At 43.3% G+C, this 24625-nt stretch overlaps 1 protein-coding gene across 1 annotated transcript in view; it reads left to right on the forward strand.

The window, feature by feature from the left end:
• The first annotated feature begins 3018 nt into the window (after window positions 1–3018).
• The window catches only part of HOMER1 (homer scaffold protein 1), a 96065-nt gene continuing 74458 nt past the window's right edge, over window positions 3019–24625 (forward strand). Inside the window, exon 1 of the mRNA XM_055699740.1 lies at window positions 3019–3411. Within this exon, the coding sequence (XP_055555715.1) occupies window positions 3407–3411 (5 nt within the window). The 5' untranslated portion in view covers window positions 3019–3406. The remainder of the gene's footprint in view (window positions 3412–24625) is intronic.

A 24625-nucleotide genomic window follows, 5' to 3' on the forward strand; every position in this document is an offset into this window, starting at 1 on the left:
AGTACTCACACTGTATAACTTAGCAGAGGAGCATGAAATACATAGGGCATTTCACAAGTCAGTAAAGACACTCTTGGTATCCCACAAGGGGTTGTTCTGAAGATAACAGTTTCTTTGCCCCTGAATCTGTTCACACCTCTGATTCTCAAGTGAAAATGCAATTCTTTCCCCCAGGACTAAATGTGCTGTCTTTTATATTTTTCCTTTTATCTTAAGTCTCGGGGATTTCTGGGTTTGTGCCCATACAGTGGGAAAACATAGTTCATGCAAGACAAATATGTGAACAAGTTAAAAGGCAGAGACAGATGGAGCCATCTCTGTGATGCCTAAACAGAATACTGTGGACATAGTGAAAAGCATCTGCATTAGTGTGTGAGCTTCAGCTGAAAGAACAACACTGATGCAACAAGAGTTGCTCATGTGGATTTAGAGCCTTAGTTTCTTAATCTTTCCCCCACCTGCAGTGGGACTGCCTCAAACAGTTTCACTGATAGAAGCCTGTACAACTAATTTTAGTGGAAGATACATTGAGCTTCATATGTTTCAGAGTTAGCATGTGAAACCCAACCAAGAAATGACAAGGGCAGTCCAGAAAAGTGATGCGGCCTCATCCTAACTATGCATATTCCAAGCATTGCCCACAACAAACCTCAAACTGTTGCCACTCAGCCTAAAGTTTTTGTAGCTCAGCCTTTACGTTATGAGGTGGCGTGTAAGAATTGGGAAGGCTGTTGTTTTCTCCCTTGTGAGGCAGTCTGCCTTACTGCTACTGCTCCAAATGATTCATACTAGGTTTTTTACTCATGTGTTCAGAGAAGGTTTCCCTTGATATTTAATTTGTCATCTTCACTCTTCCCATAGCTGGTTATAGGTCAAAATGCCGAAGCAAGGATTTGTAAAACATGTGCATGTGTGAATTAAAATAGCTTTTGAAAATGGCTGTCCTTACTCTGGGGAGATCAGATTGTTAAGTAAAGTCCTTTTGCTGCCTTTCATTCCAATCCTTTTCCTGGAACACACTCAGTCCAAGGTAGTGGAGCTCTTATGAGAGGACAAGCAACTTTTTGTTAAAGCAACAGCTGTGAACCTACCATTGTTGGTTTTGTCATGTTTTACAATGCCATAACATCCACTGGTAAAACTTGGGTCTTCTTCCATTTCTATTTGGGGGTTAACATCTAGTATCTTACTGATCTCTCCCTCTTACACCCATTAATATGCCTGTGGTGACTACAGTGTTGCTTGAGGAGGAAAATACTGTGAGAATACTGAAAGCGATCCTAAAAGTAGCAAGGGGCTGGGATGCATGATCCACCTCAGGTATCCCAATGCCATTGGCATCATCTAGCAGCAGTTACACCTAACATTTATAAATTCAGGAAAACTTCGGAAAGTTGATGGAAGAATTCGCTGAACCTAAGATGAGGTAGGTGCTCAGCAAGGTAGTAGGTGGTGCTCAAGCTCGGGCTGCTGTGTTAATTAGAAGCAGCAACACACGCTGTTTGCATGGCACCATTGAACGACTGAGCCAAAAATAGCAGGATCTAGCAAGCTGACAGGGCTGGCTATTTCTTTGCCATACTGCTAGCATGGACGTGCTGGAACCAGCATTTTGGGGGCAGTTTTGGAACGGCTGCTGGTTTTCCTTCCCCGTTAGTCGGTAACGCAGTCGAGTGTGAAGCGCTCGCAAAGCAGGGGCGTGGGGGAGCCTTTGGGACGGGGTACAACTGCCGCGGGAGCGGGGCGCCCTGCCGCTCCCGCCCGCAGGGCAGAGGCCGAGAGTTGCCGCAGCCGCAGTCGGGAGCGGGCCCCGCGCCGTCTCCACGCGCGGCTCCCGGGGGCGCTCGCGCAGGGCCTCCCGCCCAGCTGCGGGGCTCACCGCTCGGGGCGCGGGGCGCGGCGGCGGGCGCGCGCGGCGTTGCCGCGGAGACGGCGCGGCAGGGGGCGGGGGCGGGAGGAGGCGGGCCGGCCGCGCCAGCGCCCCGAGGAGGCGCGCGGGGCTGTCGTCGTCGTCGCGGCGGGCCCGGAGCCAGCTCGCCCGCCCGCCCTCCGGTTCTCCCCCCGCCGCCATTCCCTATTATAGAAGAGCTTCCGGCGGCGTGGACCACTCTGACATCATCCTCCGCACCCCGGTGACGTCAGCGCCGGGAGCGGTGCGTGACGTCGGTGCGTAGGGGAGCGCGGTGACGTTGCTATTTAAAGCTCCCCGAGCGGAGGATGGAGGCAGAGCGGGCAGGTGCTGCCGCGAGCAGCAGCGGGCTAGGCGGCGTGCGCGGGGGACTATAGGGCAGGACTGTAGCGCGGCTCGGCTCGGCTCCTGCCCTCCCTTCCCTTCCCACGGGAGGAGCGGAACAGAGGCTCGGGCTGCGTGCGGCGGCTGCGCCTGCCCACCGCGAGGGGACGGGCGGGCGGTGGCGGAGGTGTGAGGCGGAGGCGGGGGATGCGAGCGGCCAGAGGCAGCGGCTCGGGGGCGCCGGAGCTGCAGCGAAGCGCCTGAGGCGGCAGTCGCGCCCCCCCGCCCTCCCTCCTTCCCTCCTTCCCTCCTTCCATCCCACCGGCGGGGCTTGAGCCCGCGGCCCCGCCGCAGAGGAGCGCGGGCTCGGCGGCGGCAGCCCCTCCCGCCGCCCGCTGGCAGCGACCGACCCGCCGCGCCCCAGGATGATGCCCGCCCGTTCGCCGCAGAAGAAGGCGTGACGGCGAGGAGCGGACCCGCCGCCGCGGGAAGGAGGAGCGGCGCCCCGTATCTCCGCAGCCGGGAGTGGGCGGGCGGGCGGATCGGGGGAGCGCGGCGCCCCGCTGCCCGCGGGCGACGCGCGGCCGCAGCCCGCCGCTAGCCGCTTCACGCCGGGAGCCCGATGCCAGCGCCGGTGCCACGGCTGTCTCTGCCTCCTCGGGAGAATGCGTCGGTGCCCGCCACACTGCCGGCGAGGGTGCTAGGGGGAGCGGCAGCGTGGAGCCCTGCGCGCACCGCCTGCCCCATCCCGCTGCGCCTCTGAGGCACACGGAGCCCTCGGCGGCCGCTCACGTCCCGGCGAGAAGCGCCGCAGCCGCCGCCAGCCCGTCGCGGAGAAGGCCACCGCCTCCTCGTCCGCCCGCAGGAGGGGACCCGACTGCCCCCGGAGTCGCCGCCGCCACCGCCCGCCCGGGGGCCGGAGCCGCTGCCTGCGGGCGCCTGGCGCAGCCGGCGGCCATGGGAGCCCGGCCCGCGGGGGGCGCTCCCTAGGGCGCGGGCGGCCCCGCTCGTCCCGGTAGCCGCCAGCCGGCGGCGCGGCGCCCCGGGCCTGCGCGGCGCGGCGAGCCCAGCGCAGCGGCCCGCGGCCACGGGGCTGCGGAGCTGCCGGCGCGGCGAGGAGCGCCCCGGGGACGCGGCCCGCGCGGCACCAGCGGTGCCCGGCGCCCGGCCGCCATGGGGTAAGGATGTCGCGGGGGCCGCCGGGCGGCCGGGGCGGGGGGGAGGCGGCTGCCCACGCGAGCTGTGGCGGCTCGGGCGGGCGCTGCTGGGTGCACACGGAGGCGAGTGGTGCCGCTGGCGCGGTGCGTAGGGAGCAGGGATCCTGCTGCCACCGATGCTGTGCATCAGCCCGAGGAAGGAAAAGCGGTGCGCTCCGTGAGTGGCGCGCCACGATCTGCAGAGGCTTGCCTCCGCCGTAGCCACATCGGATCGCTGGAAGAGCCGTCTCGGCTTCCAGATCCCCAGCGTGAGGCCCTTCCCGGCGTCGTTAAGGGATGGGTCGGTCCTGAGAGCGATTGCTTTGAGCGCAGTGTGACAAGGTGAAACTCTGGAGCAGCGAAGGCTCGTTTTGACTCCTCCGGGGTCTTCAGAGGATGTAATATGTGTGGATTTCCTGATAAAGTGAAGAAGGCTGCAAGGAAATCTGCTTTACAGCAGGTGTACTAGCAGACTGGCACATCCACTTGAGGTTTTAAGGAAATGAGGAGGAATAGCATCTTTACAGTGAATCCAAGCCCATCTAAATTAGTAGACCTAGATCCTTGTGAAGACTTTCTGCAGGTCTATGCTTAGTAATATGCACAGCGAGATGAAAAAATAATCCCTGCTGCCGGGCTTGTCTGTTAGTGGAATGGAAGCATGAGCTTTTCATGCTCAGAAGCAACAGAAACCTGGTATGATCTGGCTAACTGCAAGGTGGGGGCAGACTTTTAGCGCATTAGCAAGATGCTGGTTTTCTGAGACTTTATGACATAGTTCAGAGTATAAAAGTTACAAGTCATGACCTTTGTGTTTTGGTCATTCAGGAGTTCAAATGTGAAATTGGTATATTAATACGGAAGGTAACAGTGTGTCTCCTCAGGCCATTAAGGACCCTGAATTCTCCAATTTAATAACTTCCTTGCATGTGGGGTGATAACAGCAGCACCCTTGGCTCTGTCCTAGTCACTGGGGTTCACAGTACAAGATGTAGGAAGGGTTGACTTCTTAGGTTAGGTTTTTTTTCCTGTTTGTCTTCCCGTCCATTTAAAGGGGAAAAAAAATCCCAAGCAGAATAAACCCAAGCTTGCAGCTATCTACATATTCCAGAAAGTGATAATGCGTTTCAAAAACCTGCCAAAAGGCTAAATGATACTATGGGTTTGGGATATATTCTTAAAACTGCTAAGCAGCTGTGGAATTACGTGGCTTTTTAAATGCTAATAATGGAAAACCTCTCCTTTATTTAAAATCAGTATTGCATTTGTAGCTGTGTCAGTTGAGTGTATCATATTACAAATACAGAGAACTGTTGAAGAGGAGTAAACATTCTTTCTCCAGAATTAACTTGGGCATTTCTGAAAACAAAAACTTAACAAAACCCCCAACCAACAAACCCAAAACTCTCCCATTTCATTGACTCCAGTATTACTGGTGTTTTAATGTCATAGCTTCTTGGGAAACGTATCTCTAGAGGGAGTTGAAATAATCCTAAATACTGAAGTTGTTCGTGTGATGACTTCAGTTCTTGGCACATTGGGGTCAAGAAGACACAACTGGCTGGCAAACATTTTGACGACTCACAGTACACATTAGGGTATTGCAATAGAGTTCCTCTGCAGACCATCTTCTAACAAGCTGGACAAAACCAGAAATGCATGGTACAAATGTATGGACAAAACCCTTATGTGTTGCTGGTAAGCTCCCTGCACTCTAAATGTGAGTGAGCTCATCCAAGCCAGGGCCAGCACCAATTCTGTGCATCTGTGGTTAAGTATCAGACATTTGCTAGTGTTCTGAGCAGAGGTCTTGATTTTGTATTAACACCTAAATGCAGTTGCCCATGGATTTCAGAATACTTTTAGACCAAGATGTACTGGACTCTAAATGCTGCAGTTGTAAAATAGTTTTCTGATACTCTACTAAGGTCTTAAAATTGAGTGCAGTAGAAGCAAGCTGATAATCCATATATCTGGCCACACAAGCATCTGTGTACTATATTCAGTGTTTAATGGGTGCTGCTGTTCTCCGTAAGCTTGAACAGTGAACTTGTAGTACCTGATGAGTGGAGAGTTATCTATTCCAATGGTCAGAGCACAGAAAACTTGAGATAAGGGAGAGGAATTGTTTTGCCAAACAAGCAGTGGCTTTTTTAGTCTCATTTCTTATAGTGAAGAATTCACTGTTCTGCCAGTGTAGTTCAGCCTGCTCAGGTGCAGTGAGTACCGTCAGGCAAGCCGAGTAGTTATATGTTGTGTTTGTGGTGGATACCAAGCGGTGGGTGACTGGTCTCTGGGCCAGTGGTGCTGCTCTTAAATAGTTGTTTTGAGAAACTTGATATTAGGGTGTGGTCTATACGGTGCAGTAGTTCAGGAGACACTCTTCTTTGTGCTGTATTTCATATGACTGTGGGCATCTCTCATCTCACAGGAAAAAGTAAATGAGTAAGTTGTGGGGATTGTATAGGCCAGGCACATAGGATGTCCAGTCTCGCTTCTCTACCTGCCAGTGTCTCTCCTTGCCTAGTTCCTCATCCATGTAGCATGAAGACAAGTTCCTACGAAGAGTCACTGTTGAGTGGTACAACTGTTTTATTTGTGTAAGCCCTTCTGTTGGATTGACCACACAGAATAGTGTTTTTTAATAGGAAAACATGGACTTTTGCATAAATAAGATGGATGACCTCAGTATGTTCTGTCCTAGTTCATATCTTCTCTCTTGTGCTCCCAGTATTGAGTATTGCAGAATTTGTCAGCATTGTGCAATCAGTCTTCTTTGAGCAGAGGTTTGATTACATTAAAAATCTTCAAGAAATAGATCTTAAGTTAACATACTCAGGGTATATGTTGGCAGCTAGGATTATTATACTGACCAGGTAAAGCTGCAAACCATCACTTTACATTACTGGTCATTGGTGTTGCTTTTACTTTCAGCTGCTGGCAGGGGAGTAAGAGGTTTGTGTTCGTAGACTGTGATGCAGTTGTTGCTTAGGCTGAAATGAATACACTTCATGCTAGATACAGTATGGAAGGTGCACAGCCACGAATTCTGGTACAGGTCAGAAGTGGCTGTCCTGTTAATCTTTTGGATTAATTCCTGATTTATTAATGGCTATTCTCTTCAGAAGTGCTTTCCTTTATGACCTTCTGTGCTGTGGACAAGTATCCAAATTCATCTTAGTAGCTTTCCTTTCACTTTTACTGGATGATAATAAATTACAAAGTTAAAGCTTCTATAAGATGTGCTTGTCCATCATGTCGTGTTAGTCAAGGTGTCTATGAAGACTTCAGCTTCTCTTCAGTTTTGTTGGACTATATTTGGTATGTTATCTTCATAAAGGTGGTTATGATACGTGTCAGTTTGAGATGGCAGAATTAGAATACTAGGGTTCTTAAATTGGCTGGAGAATATTATGGAAGATGAGTATTTTAGGATGTACTTAGTAGCATTATATTGCCTAGAAATACGTATTTTATTTTAGTTTTTGGCAGTTGGGAAAATGTCTTGCTGGGTGATGCACTCCTAGCTCTTAGTCTTTTTGAAGGATGGAGAGTTAGTCAAATGCATTTCTTTAAAGCATTCAGGATGCAGAGTCCCATTTTGAAGAGATGATACCATAGCTGTGGGGGAATTAACAGATCATGCTATTTCTAAACTGTAGGATGTAATATTTTTTACAAAGCCTTTTTGAAACTTTACAGTCTAGAAATATGTGAAAGTCTATACTGTTTGAACATACAGGACCACAATTCTTGAGGAAGTTGGTTTTGGTTTGCTGCCTGTTGACTTGCTTTTTTAGGTGTTTCCAAACCATGGTCTTTTCTTAAGCTTTTCAGTTTCCTAGCTGGTTAACAAGACATGAGCATTATAAAGCTGTTAGGAATCAGAAGTGTTGTTGACCACTGAATTTGACTTGGGTTCTTTAACCTGTCTTTTTTCCCTCCCATAAGGCTTAATGATAGCTTTCCCAAAAACTTTGTCTTAGCCGTGCATCTCTGACACAGAAATGTTGCAGGTAATAGAGCAGAAGGTGTAGCTTCGTGGCAATAGTTCAGTGTTACTGCAATTCCTGGCCATCTTGCTATCTCATGGGTAAAATGAGATGCTTATTGTGTGAAAGCAATGGCAGCAAAGTAGTTTGTGCTGTCTTCTGCAGCAGCATGGAGAGCATAACAAGACCAGGTCAACATCACTTACTATAGGCAACACCCACAAAACTTCATTATCTGAAAAAAATTTAGTTAGGTATAAATACCTGGACAGATGGACTGTATGTAAATCAGCTTGAAATGGTTAATGAACTACTTTGTCAGGCAGCAAAGTGTGGAGACCTCTACCATGCTTAAATTATCTTCTGTCACAGTAGTTTTATGACTGTGAAATAAGCATGAGAAATCTAAACCAGCTCCTCTGGCCTGGCAACACATAAATGAGTGTCCTGAACACCATGGGGGATATTTCTGTGCTGATCTAGTGAAGATACTTGTAGTACCTTAAGGCTGCAATTGATCTGTTTCAGTATTACCATGTGTTATAAAGATTATATATAGACCAGCTCTCTGAGTGAAATCCTAGTTCTGCTGAAAATAAACATTTAAGTCCTTCACATTCATCATGTTGAGAATGTTTTTATTCTTAATGTCTGAAGGCAAACATCAGGTGAATGCTTTGTGATTTCTCTCATCCAACCAGTGCTTGCCTACCATGATGCCTGTTGTCTTTACAGGGCTCGTAACCAGATGTCGAGCTAATACTTGATGAAATAAGCAGTCTTGAAACCATAGAGTTTGCAGTAGCTTGAAATACTGTAAGAGGCCAGCACTTCTAACAGGAGGAGGCAATACCTAACTGGAATTAGAGTGTTTCTGCCTGCTAGTTAGTAAAATAAGTAGTATTCAGGTATCACTTTTATGGGAATTTTGTTGGAAAACTTTTATTCTTGATGATTGTTTCTTAAGACTGTAATTTAGTTTAGAGCTCTTAGCTGATCACTCTTTAAATCACAGCTTTCCAAATCTATGTCTATGTGTTAGTGTACTATAAAGAGAAGAGCATTATTTCATGATGTAACACTAATTTACTAGTAGTTTCTCATCAGTATAGGTGCCTGGGACATACTTTGAGCTGAGCCTATGGTTTTCCAGTGTATTCCATATCAGTGATCATCTAAACAATGCAAACACTTCATACAGATTAGAAACTTAGTTCCTCTACTATTTTAGTTATCTTTAATTTTAAAGCTGTTGAGGCCTAGAGTAATTACCAAGAGCTGATGTCTCTTCTAGTCCAGAAGTTTCAGGTTAAGAGGTGCTTAGCAAGGGAGTCAATGTGGTGTAGAGATACCCAATGAGGATGAGACCAGATCTGCAATGGAACTCACATAAGTAAATGTGTATATATATGCACACAGAAATAAAGTGTACTTGTGTTTTAAGAATGCACCCTTTGTATCTGAGACAGTTCTGCACTTGAGAAAAACCTCAGGTTTCCCCATGTGTGTGGTTATAGTCACAGGAAACTAGAAGAATGGACAAAAGGACAAATTATTCTGTATTAATTTAAAGTGAAAACAAGAATCTGAGGACTCTGTCTACTCTCTCTCTCTCTTCCCCCCCTCCCCCCCCCCCTTTTTTTTTTTTAAATATACCGTGTTAGGTTGAAACAGGTATTTAAAAGTCCTACTTGGGTAAAAGCCTTCTGTAAAAGAATTTGCAAGAGCATGCTTTCTAGTTGAGGGTTTCATGCTGTTCCCCCTGCAAGGCTTTTTCAGATATATTCATTCTTAAAGGTAAGGTACAATACATGTGGAAGCATTGCACTATGGAAAACCCACTTTAAAAATCTAATTTTGATAATGTATTTCCTTTCCCCATTCTGTTGTGGGTGTTTTGGTTTTTATTTTTTCCAAGGCTGGGCCATGTGAGATCCACCAAAATTAGTATTGCGTTCAGGACAGAGAGGTTAGAGAGGGTGCTAGAGGGAGCTGTGATTTTATTCCACCAGGGCTTTGCATCATGTGGTGTTGGGCTCTGTTGTATCTACACAGAGCCCTGGTAGTGGTATTAATGTCGCCTGCTCCATTCTGCAAAGTAATGGAACTGTGTATGAATACTGTATTGATTTTCTGGAACGGCATGACAGATACGCTTCTGGCAACACACTGCATTCTGACATGTTTCTCTGGTGGCAAGTAGTGGTGAATGCTTGTCATCATTAGAAAAATTAGTCTAGGGAAACACTGTTTAAACATGCAGAAGATGATGCTGGATTGCCAGATGCAAGCATATATTGACATTTCCAGTATCTAGGCATGATTATTTCTTTTTTTAGCTACAGATATTAAGTTAGCTAACTTAAGCAATTTGCATCACTCATTTTGACTAATGGCTTTTACCTAAATAAAGAGAGAAGAGCTCGAAATACATAGTTCCTCCCAGTTGGGTTGTTTTGTTTTTTTCCTCCATATACATGCAAATGGTTCACAGGCACTGTTTCATTGACCTTTGTGGCTGCATTCCTTTCAACATCTTGATCATTAAGATTTTACTAAGCTTGCCACCAAAAAGTGGGAACAACAGAAATTTGGGGGTGATTTTTCCTGTTGTCTACTGCAGCACAAACATTTCTGCAGTGAGCCACGTCAGTATTGTAACCTAGCTGACTGTGTGGCTGTACAAATACAAATGTTGGCACAAGGGAAGTGTCATTACAGGTGGAATAAACCTACCTTTTGCAATGTCTGTTTATTCTGGCAAGAAGTGTTCAAAAAGGTCCAGACTCAGAGCTGTCCCTGTCTGAGTTTTTTGAAGCTCTGAGTCTGGAAAGGTTTTTTTGATACTGTCTACTAGGTTGAGTCTCAGCTTGTTGACAGGTGGCGTTTTTTCCCCATATCATAGTGTCTTAGTAAAAAACATAACAGGTAATATTGCCGAGGTTTAGAATTTGGATTTTAAAAATGCTTTAAAATTACTTACTTTGTAAATAGTGTGTTATAGTCTTGAATCCATAGTTAATCTTGAAGCTATTCTTGTAACAGGGCATATAATGAGATCTTCCTTGAGTTTTAAAAACTGAAGAATGAGTTTTAAATGGTCAACACTTTACAGGGAAGTGTTGGTGAAATAAATCATCTTTGACATGTATTCTCACAATTCCTGCTTCTTGTGCCTGTTCATTTTCAACAGTCTGCTAGCCCTGGCTTGTCTGTACAAAAATCTAGAAAAATATATTGTGTGATACTGCAGAAACCAGTGTTTTCTCCAACTCATGACTTGCTGTGGAGTGTGCAGCCATGTCAGGGCTTCTTAAGGTATGGAATATTTTCCATGCCAACAAAAATAAGCACAGGGAATAATACATGCTGTGTAACTCTGTTGTCAAATCATTGCGTGCAGTAACTGAGGTTCTGAGTATCTATTTGGCCAATTTGAAGCTGGAACACCTGTGCTTTTGCATCAGCTGTATTTTTCAGTGACCTGTGTGTGACTACAAGAGTTAATCTGCAATTAGACAGGAGCAATTTATCTTGGATTAATTTAGTTTCAACTTCTGGATACTGATTTCCAAGTGGTTTTTCAACATCTGAGTATATGTCCCTCTCATGGAAGTATTCTTGGTTTTTTACAAAACAGAAGGATTTCCTGCATCTGCTTCAGCAAGCCTACTTCAGCAAGCCAAGTCCAGAGCTCTGCATCTGGACATATGTAGGAACTTGGTTCTTGTGGCAGTGCTAGTGAATAGGTGGTGTCCTGCTGATTTGAGCCCTAGATAGGCTTGGTTTTTCAGAAGTACTGCACAGCTGCCATGTCTGGCTATGCACAATAGTAAAACTCCCAGGATCTTTGGGAAGCTTTTTGGAAAAAGACAGAGGCACTAAAGCACATCATTCAGTAATGATCCATTTTGATTGGATTTCTGTGTAATGTTAGCCCTAAACTCTGGATTCCCTAAGTTACCTCACATCAGAATGCAAGTGCTGCCTGTGCCTCTTGTAACAGATCTTAATAGACTGCTCAAGATTTGTGATAATTTTTACTGATTATTGTGTATTTGGTGACCTTAAATGTGACATACATCTTTTAAAACAATCCTCCCTTTTTGTCCACATTAATTATGAATTTTTAAAATCAGTTTACTGGGATGGATTGAAGGGCATTATAGAGGCCTTTTCTATAACATCTGTGACTTTTATTGTTAGCAGGATTTGAGGATTAATATTATTCTGGAGTGAAGTTCTTACACAAAGGAAAACAGTCTGCTACTTCCCCAACTGTTCTTACAAAGAACAATTTTACTTCGCATGAAAATACGTTTAAAGAGTCCTTCTCTTCTGCTCCTTAGTAACAACCCTAAATCCTAGATTTAAAGAATACTGCTGCTCTTGAGTGCTCAGAGATAGAACAGTAATCCTCAAATCACTTGGACTAACTCAGCCTTTACAGATGGGGCTCAAGTCTAGATCCTGTAAATGTTGCCTTGTGTTCCACCTTCTTGCTTGTCTTACTGTCTTGCTGCTTCTGCCACTGGCTATTGTTTTTGTAAAATCCAAGACTGCTAATTCAGAGGACTTTGTTGCCATTTAGAGCAACATGTATAGGATGTTGCATGTGTTTCTGGAATCGTATGGAAAAGAATAGTTCAACACCCTGGAGGGAAAATGCTGTCAAGGAAGAATATTAACTGTCAACACCATGTTCAAGTTCAAAGTGGTTTTACTAAGTCCAACCATACAAACAGGTCTACAGCCTTGGAAAATGCTGTTTATGTAGTGGGAATCTGGAACAGAGGTTTGGTTTAATGCCTTGTGTGGCTCTGGAAAAATCCTAATGAGTCTATTTAGACCCTAAAAATTGCTAGCTTGGTGATCCTGCAACTTGCATATGACAGTACTTTTCTGAAGTACCTCAGAAAGAATATGGGTGGAATTTACCCAGTCGTTAAGACAGAGACCTTTGCCTTCATCTTGGATGAGTCCTGCTAGCTTCCTCTTTGTAGAGGAGAAGTACTGGGAGGGGTATAGTGATTATTTCAGAGTGTGGTAAGGTTATTGATTTTTGGGAAATCAGATCATTGAATGCTACCTCATGAATCCCAGTTTTGCAGGAAAGTATATGACTGTGTGTTGCTATTAAGAACTGGATGATAACACACAGTTTATGATTAGCATTGCTGGTTGTGATCACGAAGTGGAATTTCATCTTTCACGTTTAAAAAATATGGCTAGTATTCTTCTATGAGAAGCTTGTATTAAAGAGGAAATATCCCTAGCCAGAGTGGCACAATAGCAGTTAACCGTCCTCATTGAAACTTTGCAGTCATGGTGACCTGCTTGTGTCAGTTGACACCTTAGTGATGGCCATTAGAAAAAACGTAAGGATTTTGATTTCAGAATCCATTTAGCTTATAAACTGATATGCTTGTATGCTAGAGGTTTAGGAAATTGGTGGTCAGGATCAGACTTCACAGAGCCGATTAAGTAATGATTAAAACTGATGCTTTAAACTTTTTACTGGCATATACAAAATATCACTTTAAATCATCTTGTCTTACGTGCATGAGGTTCATCTTCCTGAAGAACCATTCCTCTTCATTTCTTCGTAAATACTGAGATTATTTTGCAGTTCAGTATAGTATTACTACTTCCTACTCATGGCATTCCATTCACTAGGTTAAGCATTTGTATATCATAGTATGTATTCTCTTTCTAAACACAAAACCTGTTAAGTCAGCGGGAAATGGCAGGTTCTGCTACATGGACATGTATTTGATGCTTCAGTTAAGCCTCTTTTGGAGGCAAGCATTGAGCACCTAAGTGCTCCGGTTTGGGAAGACTATACCACGTCTAGCTTACAGGAGTAATGTGTTTTTCAGTATAGCTTTCTTTAAGACTGACTTCGCAATGAAAGCATTCTAAGTAGCTAATAAGCTTGGTTGTTTCTGGCTGCTGTTTATTTCATGGATACAGAAGCACTTGTGTTTGACTTCTTACATTTTAATATCTACTGTGATATTTATGCAAAGGAGTGGGTGAGGGAGGCTTTTCTATTTTTTGGCTCATACATAGGTTTTGAATGCATCGAACCCTACTAGTTCATTCAGGTACCACGTAAAGAGGTTGGTTCCTGTTCATAAAAAAAGGTGATACTGAAATAACTAACTAGCTTTTAACAAGCACTAGGCTCTGATCTTTGATTAGACATTCCTAACTGTAGTAGCATGTATTTATTGCTTGAATATTTTTATTCAACTATTAAGTTGATTTTTTTTTTTTGTACTGAGTCTCATGTAGGTAATTCCAGTTCCATGTGAAATAGGTAAGAAAATTCCAGTTTTACCTGTCACACAGGCATTTGAGCCAACACTTCTGCACAAACAGTATGCTGTGTGTTTTGGTGCTCAGTTTGTCAAAACGCTGAGCAGTTTCCTGAGATCTGATCTTTTTCCTGTAATTACACTTCCAAGTAAAATAACTTCTGTCTGTGTGAAGCCTGATACCTCACCTGCTATCTTGGGGTTAGAACTGCAATCACTGTAGGTTCCTTTCTGAAATATAACCTGTATTTTGAGGTATGATTTGCAAAGTGGTTGAGAATCTAGTTTCAGAACAACTTAACACATAATACGTTGTCTTTACGAGCCTCCACCAGTGCAATCAAAGCAACTGCATGAGCTGTCAGTGAAGAAATGTTTCTTTACATTATTTGGATAGCAATACCCAAGGGTAGTGTTGGTGTAGCCATTGTGTTTTCAGGATGGTTGTCTTCCCTATGAGCTGCTCATCAGTGAGATGGCCTAGTCCAGGTGTGGCCATTCCTCTCCAGCTGTTGGGACCCATCCCTACATCACAGCACTTGGCACAGCCCCTTGGCTGACATTTACTGTACAGACCTCTGTACCTATTCCCATGTCAGCCTCTGCAGTGGGCTGTGCAGGGCACAGTGTGCTCCATGCGCAGTGTGTGGTCATACTGGTATATTTAAGAATGGATTGGGCCCTGTGTCCTGGTTTCAGCTGGGGTAAGGTTAATTTTCTTCTTAGTAGCAGATGCAGTGCTGTGTTTTGGATTTGGTTTGAGAATAATGTTGGTAACATACTGATGTTTTTAGTGGTTGCTAGGTAATACGCTAAGTCAAGGACTTCTCAGTTTCTCATGCCCTGCCAGCGAGAAGGTTGGAGGGGCACAGGGAATTGGGAGGGGACACGGCCACCAGACCTGAACTAGCCAGAGGGATATTCCATACAATAGAATGTCATGCTGAGTGTATAAACTGTGGAGAGTTGGCCAGGGCTGGCTGATCAGTGGGTGGTAAGCAATTCTACTGTGCATCACTTGTTTTTTTCCCCCCTTACGTTTGGATTTTATTCCTCTCCCCTTCTCTCTCCTTTTCATTACAATTGTTGTTGTTTTATTTCAATTATTAAATTGTTTATATCTCAGCCCTCAAGTTTTACCTTTTTCCCGATTCTCCTCCCCATCTGGGTGGAGGGAGTGAGCAAGCAGCTGTGTGGTACTTGGTTGCTGTCTGGGGTTAAACCGGAACACCCTGTATGCTTGTTGTGAATCTCATCACTACCATGGGAAATTGCCTGACAGTGCGAGGGACACCACTGGAGGGAAACTGGATTTGGAGTCATCCTAGGAATGACTTCAGTGATCTGATGAGCAAACTGCTCTGGAGGTCTGTCAGGAGCTGTATTTGGGTGTCCTGCCTTAGGAGGAGTCTCAGAATGTGTTTGGCATATGTGATGCAAACAATTGGGGAAACTGAGATCTGTCACTTACAGTTACAGCTCAATATAGATGCAACCACTGCTTCCAAATTTCATAGTGTTTAGTAGGCTGTAAGTTATCAGAAGTGAGGAGCTTGCTGGCATGGCAATGGCATACTCAAAGTGAATTAACGAGGCTTTATAGTTCTTGCAGTGCTCAGTGGGATGGTTCAAATTGATTTGTTACTTATGAATATAAAATGAATCTGTTTACTTTTCCAGGAGTCTAACTCAGTTCCTTGACACAGATGAAATAATCCAGTTCTCATCTTGTGATGTGGACCAGTGATTCTTTTTGAAACTTGGCATACAGCTGTAGCAGTCTAGATAGGATTGCAAAGTGTTCAAAGATCAGTTGATGGTGATAGTGATGAAATGCATGTCTATTCAACCTGGTTCATTCTGCTTGCTCCGTATGTAAATTCTCATACTTCCACTGGTGCTGGTGGAAGCGTGACTTCAGCTTTGAGGTGTCTGTTGTCAATGTGCAGGTTGTGCTGGTGATTTATTTTGGGATGTTTATTTCTGAGAGTTAAGTGTAAAAGCTCTCATAAGTGACTGTTAACTGACAGCTTCTTAATGTTTGTGGGTTTTAAGCTGGAAATGAAAGGAATGGCAAATGCCAGGCCTGCTAAAATAAAAAGCATTTTCACATGTAGAAGGCACATCAAAATGAGTAACTTGGAGATGTAGAAAAAGGTGAAGTGGACTTGTCTGATGGGGTTGACAAGGTAAGGAGGTATCATCATTTCAAGGAAGCAAAATGGAAGTTTAAAGCCAATAAGGTGGATAATGAAAGGAAACTGGTAAGAAGCATTACAAGGAAGGGTTGCTAAAGATGGTGGTGCCAAGTGAGAAAACCTTATTTTGCTAAAGAAATATGTTCAAGATGAATTCCAAGTGACTGATAATAAACAATTAAGATGCATATTCCTTGGGTTTTCTGTTGTGAACAAGCTGCCGTGATATCTAGTTTTTAGAATAGCAGAATTATGGCCAGTATTAGTTGAGTGTTGTCTCTCAAAATCAAAGAAGATTGCAAAAACAGAAGTTAAATTTAATATAATCTAAAAATACTGATTTTTTAAATACTATCACTGTTTACCATATAATTGCTGATTATCTCAGTGAAGACATACAATTAATTGATTCTATGATTTTTGTCTTCCTTCTATTCCTTCTCAGGTTCCAAAATTTTCACCTGTCTCTGTTGCCAAATGCTTTGTCTGTGTTGCCTCATACCTGTGAAATACAGCCATCAGAACAGAAATTCTTGTCATAGGCAATGATGAGACTTGATGGGGTACACAAAATCACACTGAATGTCAAACTAGGAAGTAACTGCATTTACATTGTTTATTGAACACTGCCATGTTCTATGGAACTAAAGCTAATGTAGGATTGCCACTCTGTTACTTCAGTGCTCTGCATGACTGCGTGTCCTAGTACCAGCCCTCTGTTCTTAATTTCTTCTTGCTGCACTAGCTGTGCACAGTGACACTTGTCAATGCTGCTGAAGGATTTCATTACAGCAACTAAATTGATCTAACCAAACTTTAGAACAGAGGGTGTTGATTTTTGGACAGTCTCTTGCTTTCATGTTGAGACAAAGCAAGGAGGTTCAATCTGTCAGTTGTTTGAATGTGGTGCTCTGGATGGCAGTTCTGCTGCTGCTGTCTTATGACCCTTACATCCCACCAAAAGTATGATTAACATCAAAGAGTCTTCATGCACTTGCAGGGTGCTGTTGTTCCCCATCTGTGCCTCAACAGCAGCAGCTAAGTGGCCCCATCCGATTTGGCTTAATTCTCACCTTGTTTAGTCAGCATCAATCAGACTAATGAGTTATTTGGGAGTGACATTAATAGCCCATCTCGCAAACTGAAAATCGTTTTGCAAAGGAAATGACAGAACTTAAGATCTCAAAGAGTCCATTAATTAATTTGAGGGTGTCTGTAAAATGTGACAAGGAAAACTTGCTGGATGGGAATAGGCTTGCATTCTGGAGAGTAGATTCAAAGTCATGTCCCATCTGGAGCTGCCTTCCTCCTCCTCCTCCTCCTCTTCCATGCACCTGGAAGGGAGATCACTGCTGGGCCTGCCTGTAGAGCAGAGGATGGAGTCCTGGCTCAACAGCAGTGTCTCTGGATCCCAAAGCAACTTTGTGCTCTTGCCCTCTCAGCTTCTGTATTTGGAGAGCTGTGCTTGTTCTGCTAGTATAGCATGGGGATTTTCTTTCTTTCTTTCTTTTTATCTTCTTTTTTTCCCCTTAGGTCTTGTAATGGTCCTGAAGACTACAGATACAGTCCCTGAGGAACATGTCTAGAAATGTCTATTTATTTAAATTCAAGAAAACTGGTGCTGCAGAAGGAAGGAAATTGTAACTTACAGCTGTATGGCTCAGTGTTAAAAGTGCTGTGCTGAGTAACAGTGAAAGTTCAAGCTGAACAGTTAAGCTGCTCTATGTTCTCCCTTAAAATACTTGCGAGAGTTCTGTAAAAGTAATCTGACTGACTCACAGCTCTATTTCATGGGATATTTTAGATGTAGATTGCAAAGAAAGATTGCCTCTGAACAGAGGTTGTCAAGGAACTAGGGGAATTAGAAAGAATTACTTTGGGGCCTTTCTAAACTTTTTTTCCTAACAGGTATGAATGACATTATTTCTTACTTTGCTACATTGTGCTGTGTAGGGTGCATTCCTCTCTTTTTGTCTTGTGTTGCAAGTGTGGCGAAGTTGCTTTTGCATGCTGTAGAGTGGAGGGAAATGAGGAGTATTTTTACACCATTACCTGCCTGTTTCTTATTCCAGATGCCGCTTAGCTTAGTTTACTGTGTGTAAGGGCTGTTGCAGGAATGTTTTAACATCCAGGTTGCTTTCAGAAACGTCTCCTTAGCCTGTTGTGCCAGAGGTCTTTGTTCATAGACTAGAACCTAACATTATGCCATTTTTCTGTTTGGTTAATGCTTTCAGTGAGTAGATGCGGAAAATAGCTATATGCCTTAAACTTTATTGTCTAGTCAGAGATGGAAGAACTTTCTTGACTTCCTTGACGAGCATTTTTGGACAGAAAAATGAAATACAACTTTGGATTAATATCTGCTATCATGATCACTATAGGTAAATATCTGTCCTAAAATTCAACAACATAATTTAGCTGCTCTTAAGTCATTAAAAGCTGGTTGTTAGTTCTCTCCAAACTTGTAATTTAAAAACAAATTTAAGGTAAAAGTTAATTCAGAGATACCTTTGTCCACTTAATTCCACGATTTAGAGGAATAATATCTTAGGTGCCTAGAAAAATTCTGAAGATGCATATGTCCTTGGAATAACTTAATAAACTGAAGTGGAAAGCATGAAGATAAGACTGGGTACTTACCCTTGGGTAATACTCTTCTTGTTATCTCAATCTGACTCCCCAAGCTCTCACTTGATTCATGGTGTGAAAATGAGCTTTTGAAGCTTGGGTGGAAGGACAAAAAAGGAAAACCTTACAGCTATTGGAGGAACTTTCATAGTTGGTGATAAATTCTTGGTGTGGATGTTTCCTGTAACACTTCAGCTGGTTGCTTACCTGCAGAACTTGAGCAGCATATGATAGCTGCTGGCACTGAAGAACGGGCATTTCTTAAAAACCCGTGGAATTATAGAGGTGAAAGCAAATCCAGTGTTTACCTGTTTTTCTTCCTTTTTTTTTGAATCAGGTTAGCATTACACTGTACATACCCTCCAGGTACCTTTTTTACGCTTTAGTGCAAGCAGCTCCATGTTCACTGACATTACACCAAAAATGTAAAAGTGTTGTTTGGTTTTTTCCTTCCTGTAGAATATAAGCATTACTTTTAAGTAGTATCTGTTTTATTCCAAATGCAAGAGTTTGCATCTTAACTGGCAAATGTAATGCAGTGTGTTCTGTTTTGGTCAGGACTTTGAGAGCATGGTGACTGTGCTTGATAGAAGTCAGCAGGAATGCCTGTACCATCTTGGTATACAGTGCTAGACTGCAGGCTTCTCTGTGCAGTTAGGAGGCAGACTTCCAGTAGAGGTTTAGTGTGGTACGGACAAGCAGTTAGTGTGATAATCTACCTAGATAGCAGAGTGAAATGCTTGAGCTACGGGTGTGATGGTGACTCACATCTAAGCAAGCTGAATTCCACTGCAGAATCCTGTGCACTATGTCTTGTTCTTTCTCTGATAAACATGCATACATTTTCATGTTTCAGATTTTGCTTTCTCCAGTTTGTGAGAAAGCAAAACTTGAGTTTTTGCTGTTCATCTGGATATTGAGCATATCTAATAAGACCCATCTGATTTCACTGTATCATGGATGAGTATGATCCATTGTTTGTTTGAAGGAAAATGAGCAGAGACTGTCATTCAGATTTTCACTGTATTCTGTAATGCAACTAGAGAATTTACTTAAGTCTTCTCTACTGATTTCTCAAATTTGGTCTGGAAATTAAGAAAAGGAAAAAAAATGTCTATTATGCAGTGAACTTAACACTGATTTATCAAAATAATATATTCCATCAATCCCATAAGTTTTAAGTTAATATGTTAAAGCCTTCTCCACCTGATGTTAGCCATCTGAAGATGCGATGAGACAAAAGACAATTCTTGGCTCCTGAGTGCTTTTGCATTTTTTGTGCCTTGTCATATGCAAGGGGGTTGTCCTAATGCAAGATGTTGAGGACAGAATCTGTTTCCTTGGTATGCTCTAAGTATGCTAACTGAATTAGTGACCAGCTTCATTAACACACTTTGTAATATCTTTGAGGTGGATATATGTGTGTGTGTATGTAAAAACACTGATCAGAGCATGTGAAAATGAATCTGGCATTAAAGCCATAAAGGCAGGCAGGGCAAAGAAGAGTATTGGAGACAAATTTTTAGGGGACAGCTGTTTAAGGGACTTTTGTTCCTGATGTTTTGTAAGGTTTCACATTCAGTGAGGTGCCTAAACAGAAGTGCCAGTGAAATAGATTGGAAAAGTGTATTTTCTAAGAGGGAAGGTGCCAAGGAAGAACTGGTCATGTCAAATGAATGGCTTACAATGAGGCAAGAAGGTAGGTCTCAGAGACAGATCAAAGCCAGGTCACTTGTGTCCTGGTCTTAAGACTAGCCTCCATTCTCCTGTGCCTGTGTCTGCCAGCACTGGCAGTGTCCTGTTCTGCCACCACTTCTGTCCTGATAATAAACTCATTGTGCCTGGCTTTTCTTATCCTTTGTGGTGAGTGGGAACCTGGGCACTGATTCTGTGCTTTGCAACTCTGCCAGCTTCCGTGCTGTTGATGTTAGTAAATTTGTGAGACTGCAGTCTCTGTGCTGTGCTACAGTTAATTTTAAATATGTACTGTGGAAGAAGCTTTTTACTATTCTAAAGTTTATGAATAACCACTATTCTTCACTGGTCTCTTATGAATGGGAAGCTCAGACAGAAGAGGAATAAGTTTAAATGAATTTTCTCATTGCTGTTTATAATTATGTTGTTTAGGTTTGGGGTTTTTTTGTTTTGTTTAATAGCAAGAGCCTTATTTCCCAAGGTATGGTGATCCTAGCTTTTGCAATTTTAAATGATGACTGTAAATTTTTAGTGCTGCCTGCAGTTGTCATGCAGTGTCTGCTTGTAGAATATTCCTCTGCCTTTCTTCTCTCCCCTTCTCCTCTGGAAGATCTCATGTATGGGCTTACTGAGCATTTAGCTGAGATTGGCACAGAGTGGTTCATTTTTTTTCCTGAATACACTGCTTTATAGGATTACGTGCGCATAAAGATGCCATACACAGTGGTGCATATGCCAAAATGTTATCAGAAGGAATTGCTTTCAGAAATGTTTTCTGCCCCACACTTTGAAGTTACCTGCTTTCCTGACTTGCCTACTGTGTCACACAGAAACTTCTGTTCATTGATACAAAAAATGTAATGGAAGTCCATAATCTCTGACTTCAGTAGGGTTCTGTCCACTCATACGGGTCAAATTTAGCCTAGCTCATATGAAACTATATTCTTTGCACCTAGCCTTATACATATGTATTTTGCCTTTACTTCGTAGCCCAGAGTAAAATATTTTGAGTTGGTTTTTTTTCTTCAAAGCCTAGGGTTTTAAGGTAGCAAATATGGCACAACTGTTCCGTCTCCTGCCCAAATAGTTCTCACATTTCAACTCATCTTTATAAAGGCATTGACATTTCAAAGATAATAATTTCTCATAATTTTATGCAAATAAAGAGCCAGGTCAAAAAGAGTGCTTGTTGGGAGAGCAAAAGCTCAACTCCTAATAGTCACAGAGGAATCTCTTGGGTCAGATGTGCTGCCCCAAAACACAGGAAGGTTTCTGGTGGAAGTTTCCTTTTGTTAGAGACTGGAGGTCCAACTGTGAGTTATAGTTTTGTTTTAGACCAATTTTTATTAATTCTGCTATTTGTACAAGTAAGTAAAACCCCAAAACTAGGTAGAGGAAAAGGGATTGCCGTTATCACCAGCAGCTGCTGAGTGAATATAGTGTGGGACTGTGTGGTATGCTGTCTCTTTAGGGTGATACAAAATGATGCAGGTGTAAAATGGGGTGAGTATGAAGTTCTCTGACACTTTTCCACTGGAATGGTTACTGTGGTACTTTTGTTACATCGAATTGTCTGCCTTCACTATAAGTAATACCATGACTCTGGAGTCTTTTCCTGTAGGCTGTTTTCCAGAGATTTTTATATGAACCCATCACAGAATAGTTTCCAGAGTAAAAAGCTTTTACAGCTTGAACAATATCTTAGAGCATGTGTGATTTCTCACTCACTGAACTAAAGCTACTAAGTCAGTTTGAATTCTAAAACCAGCTATGACTCTGTGGGTTCACCCTTAGTGTCTCCGTTGTGCAGTTTCAAGGGGGAAGTCCAGCAATATTTTTGCTTATAGAATCATTTAGGTTGAAAAAGACTTACAGATCAAGTCCAATCATTCACCCAGGACTGCCAAGTCCACCACTAAACCATGTCCTGAAGCACCGCAGCTGCATGTTTTAGAAGCACCTCCAGGTAAGGTGATTCCGTCATCTCCCTGGGCAGCCCATTCCAATGCTTGACCACCCCTTCTGTATAGAAATTTTTCCTAATATCCAAACAAAACCACCCCTGGCACAACTTGAGGCCATTTGCTCTCATCTTACCACTTGTTACTTGGGAGAAATGACCAACAGTCACCTTGCTACAATCTTTTTGCAGGTAGTTGTAGAGAGTGATGAGGTCACCCTTGAGCCTCTTCCTCTCCAGACTAAACAATCCCAGTTCCCTCAGCTGCTCCTCACAAGCCCTGTGCTCCAGACCCTTCCCCAGCCCCGCTGCCCTTCCCTGGACACGCTGCAGCCCCTCTACGTCCCTCCTGCAGTGAGGGGCCCAAACCTGAACACAGGGTTCGAGGTGCAGCCTCACCAGTGCCCAGTGCAGGGGGACAGTCCCTTCCCTTGCCCTGCTGGCCACACTGCTCCTGACACAAGCCAGGGTACTGCTGGCCTCCTTGGCCACCTGGGCACACTGCTGGCTCATGCCCAGCCGGCTGCCGACCAGCACCCCCAGGCCCTTTCCCACCAGGCCCTTTCCAGCCGCTCTGCCCCAGCCTGTAGCGCTGTGTGGGGCTGGTGTGACCCAGGTGCAGGACCCGGCACGGAGCCTTCTTGAACCTCATCCAGCTGGCCTCGGCCCATCGGTCCGGCATGTCCAGACCCCTCTGCAGAGCCTCCTGCCCTCCCGCAGATCAATGCTGCTGCCCAGCTTGTACCCTTTACTCTTAGAAGCTGTTTTATTGATTCCGTGGGGGTTTGCCATTATCTGCTGAAGTTATTTGACATCTAAGGAACTTTAAAAATCTAATGTTTGAATAATTCTTTAGTATTTTCGAAGTCTGATCTAATTTCATAGGATTGGAATTACTTCAAACCATATTCTGTATTTCTACCAACTTTGAAACTTCTTTGATCACACACACACACAGACTAAAGCTAATGAACAAAGAATGTGGATGAAGAAGCTGTGTGTACAGCACTATGTGTGCTGTAGTGTGGGCAAAGGTTTATGTGTGGGAAGAGTTTATGGGCTAGGGTTTGAACCGTTCCTTCTGAAACATGGGAAATACAGGGCATCAAAATATCTATTGTAGGTTTATAAAAACAAATGTTAAAAACAGGCTACAACTTACCCTTGGAAAAGCACGATGTTGGAGCTGGCTGAGGTGATTAACCAGCAGGCCTGGCAGCTGTCTTGTGGCATATTAGCAAGGACTTGTCCACTGATCACCCATGACAAAACACTGATTTCATAGCAATGTAAATATGAGCAAATCACTAAATAATTTTCTTCTGACTTCTGTATCTTATGTCCCTTAAATACTGTGTGATATCTGATTTCAAGCTGAAACGCTTTAGTTGGGCTAAGCTTCATATCCTTGAAAATCTTACGTGCAGTATGTAATGTTTCTGGCAAAGGTAAATAAATTTTTTACTTAAATTTACAGGTTTAATGAAAGGTTCAAATCCTGAAAAATCGCTAGTATTATTTGTGATGGTATGCTAACTCAGTAGTGGTTAAAGATCTAATATTAAAAGCTGGTTGTTAAATGGGAGCAAAACAGTTTAGAAAAAACCTTGAAGGCACTGCTCTGTGCAGTTCTATGGATCTATAGAAGATATTCTATAAAGCAAGCCATTTAGCTTTATAGGTGAATAGGCATATATATGTATTAACTTCATACAGAAAACTCGGCAAGCTTTTTAGGAACAACTTCCTAAGCTTTTGCTCACCTTCAGTAAACCTGACTCAACCCCAAAATGTAACAGCAAAAGTAGATCTAAGAATTTAAGTGTAAAACTAGATAAACTGCTCGTGCAATGGGAGAGATTTTGAGCTGGTTGCTCGATTGTAAGTTCCACTTTTTTTACTATCTCAAAATATGTTTTGAGGCATTAAAGTTGTTATTGTGTGTATGTAATACAGAAAGAAATACCTTAAGATGTACTCATTTCAAAAGTATGCTGGTGTGTTTTGTTCAAGTACTGTATAATTTTGGTTTTTATTTCAAGATGGCAGTTGTCAGTCAATTTCTGCCCAGAAAAATAATTTATTTCAGAAGCTTCCATACAAGAAGACGACAATGTTATGCATTACTGTCCCATGCTACTGTATACGGTATTTATCAGACTTCAGAGCATTTTTGGGATTAAGAAAAATTCTGTGGTTTTCTGTTGCTTTGACCTGTGTTTGCAGAGCTTGTTCACTCAGACTCCTGAGAAACCATTGTCTGTGTTTGGATGCCATAGTTGACAAATTAGTTTTGACTATAGCTGCACTTTTAATTGGTCTCCTCATTTCTTTTAGGGATCTCTCCTCAAGCTGCTTAGAGTAATAAAAGCTTGCTACAGCTTTACAAACAAGTTAGGGAGA

This window comes from Falco cherrug, chromosome Z (assembly GCF_023634085.1).
Source record: "Falco cherrug isolate bFalChe1 chromosome Z, bFalChe1.pri, whole genome shotgun sequence".
NCBI lineage: Eukaryota > Metazoa > Chordata > Aves > Falconiformes > Falconidae > Falco > Falco cherrug.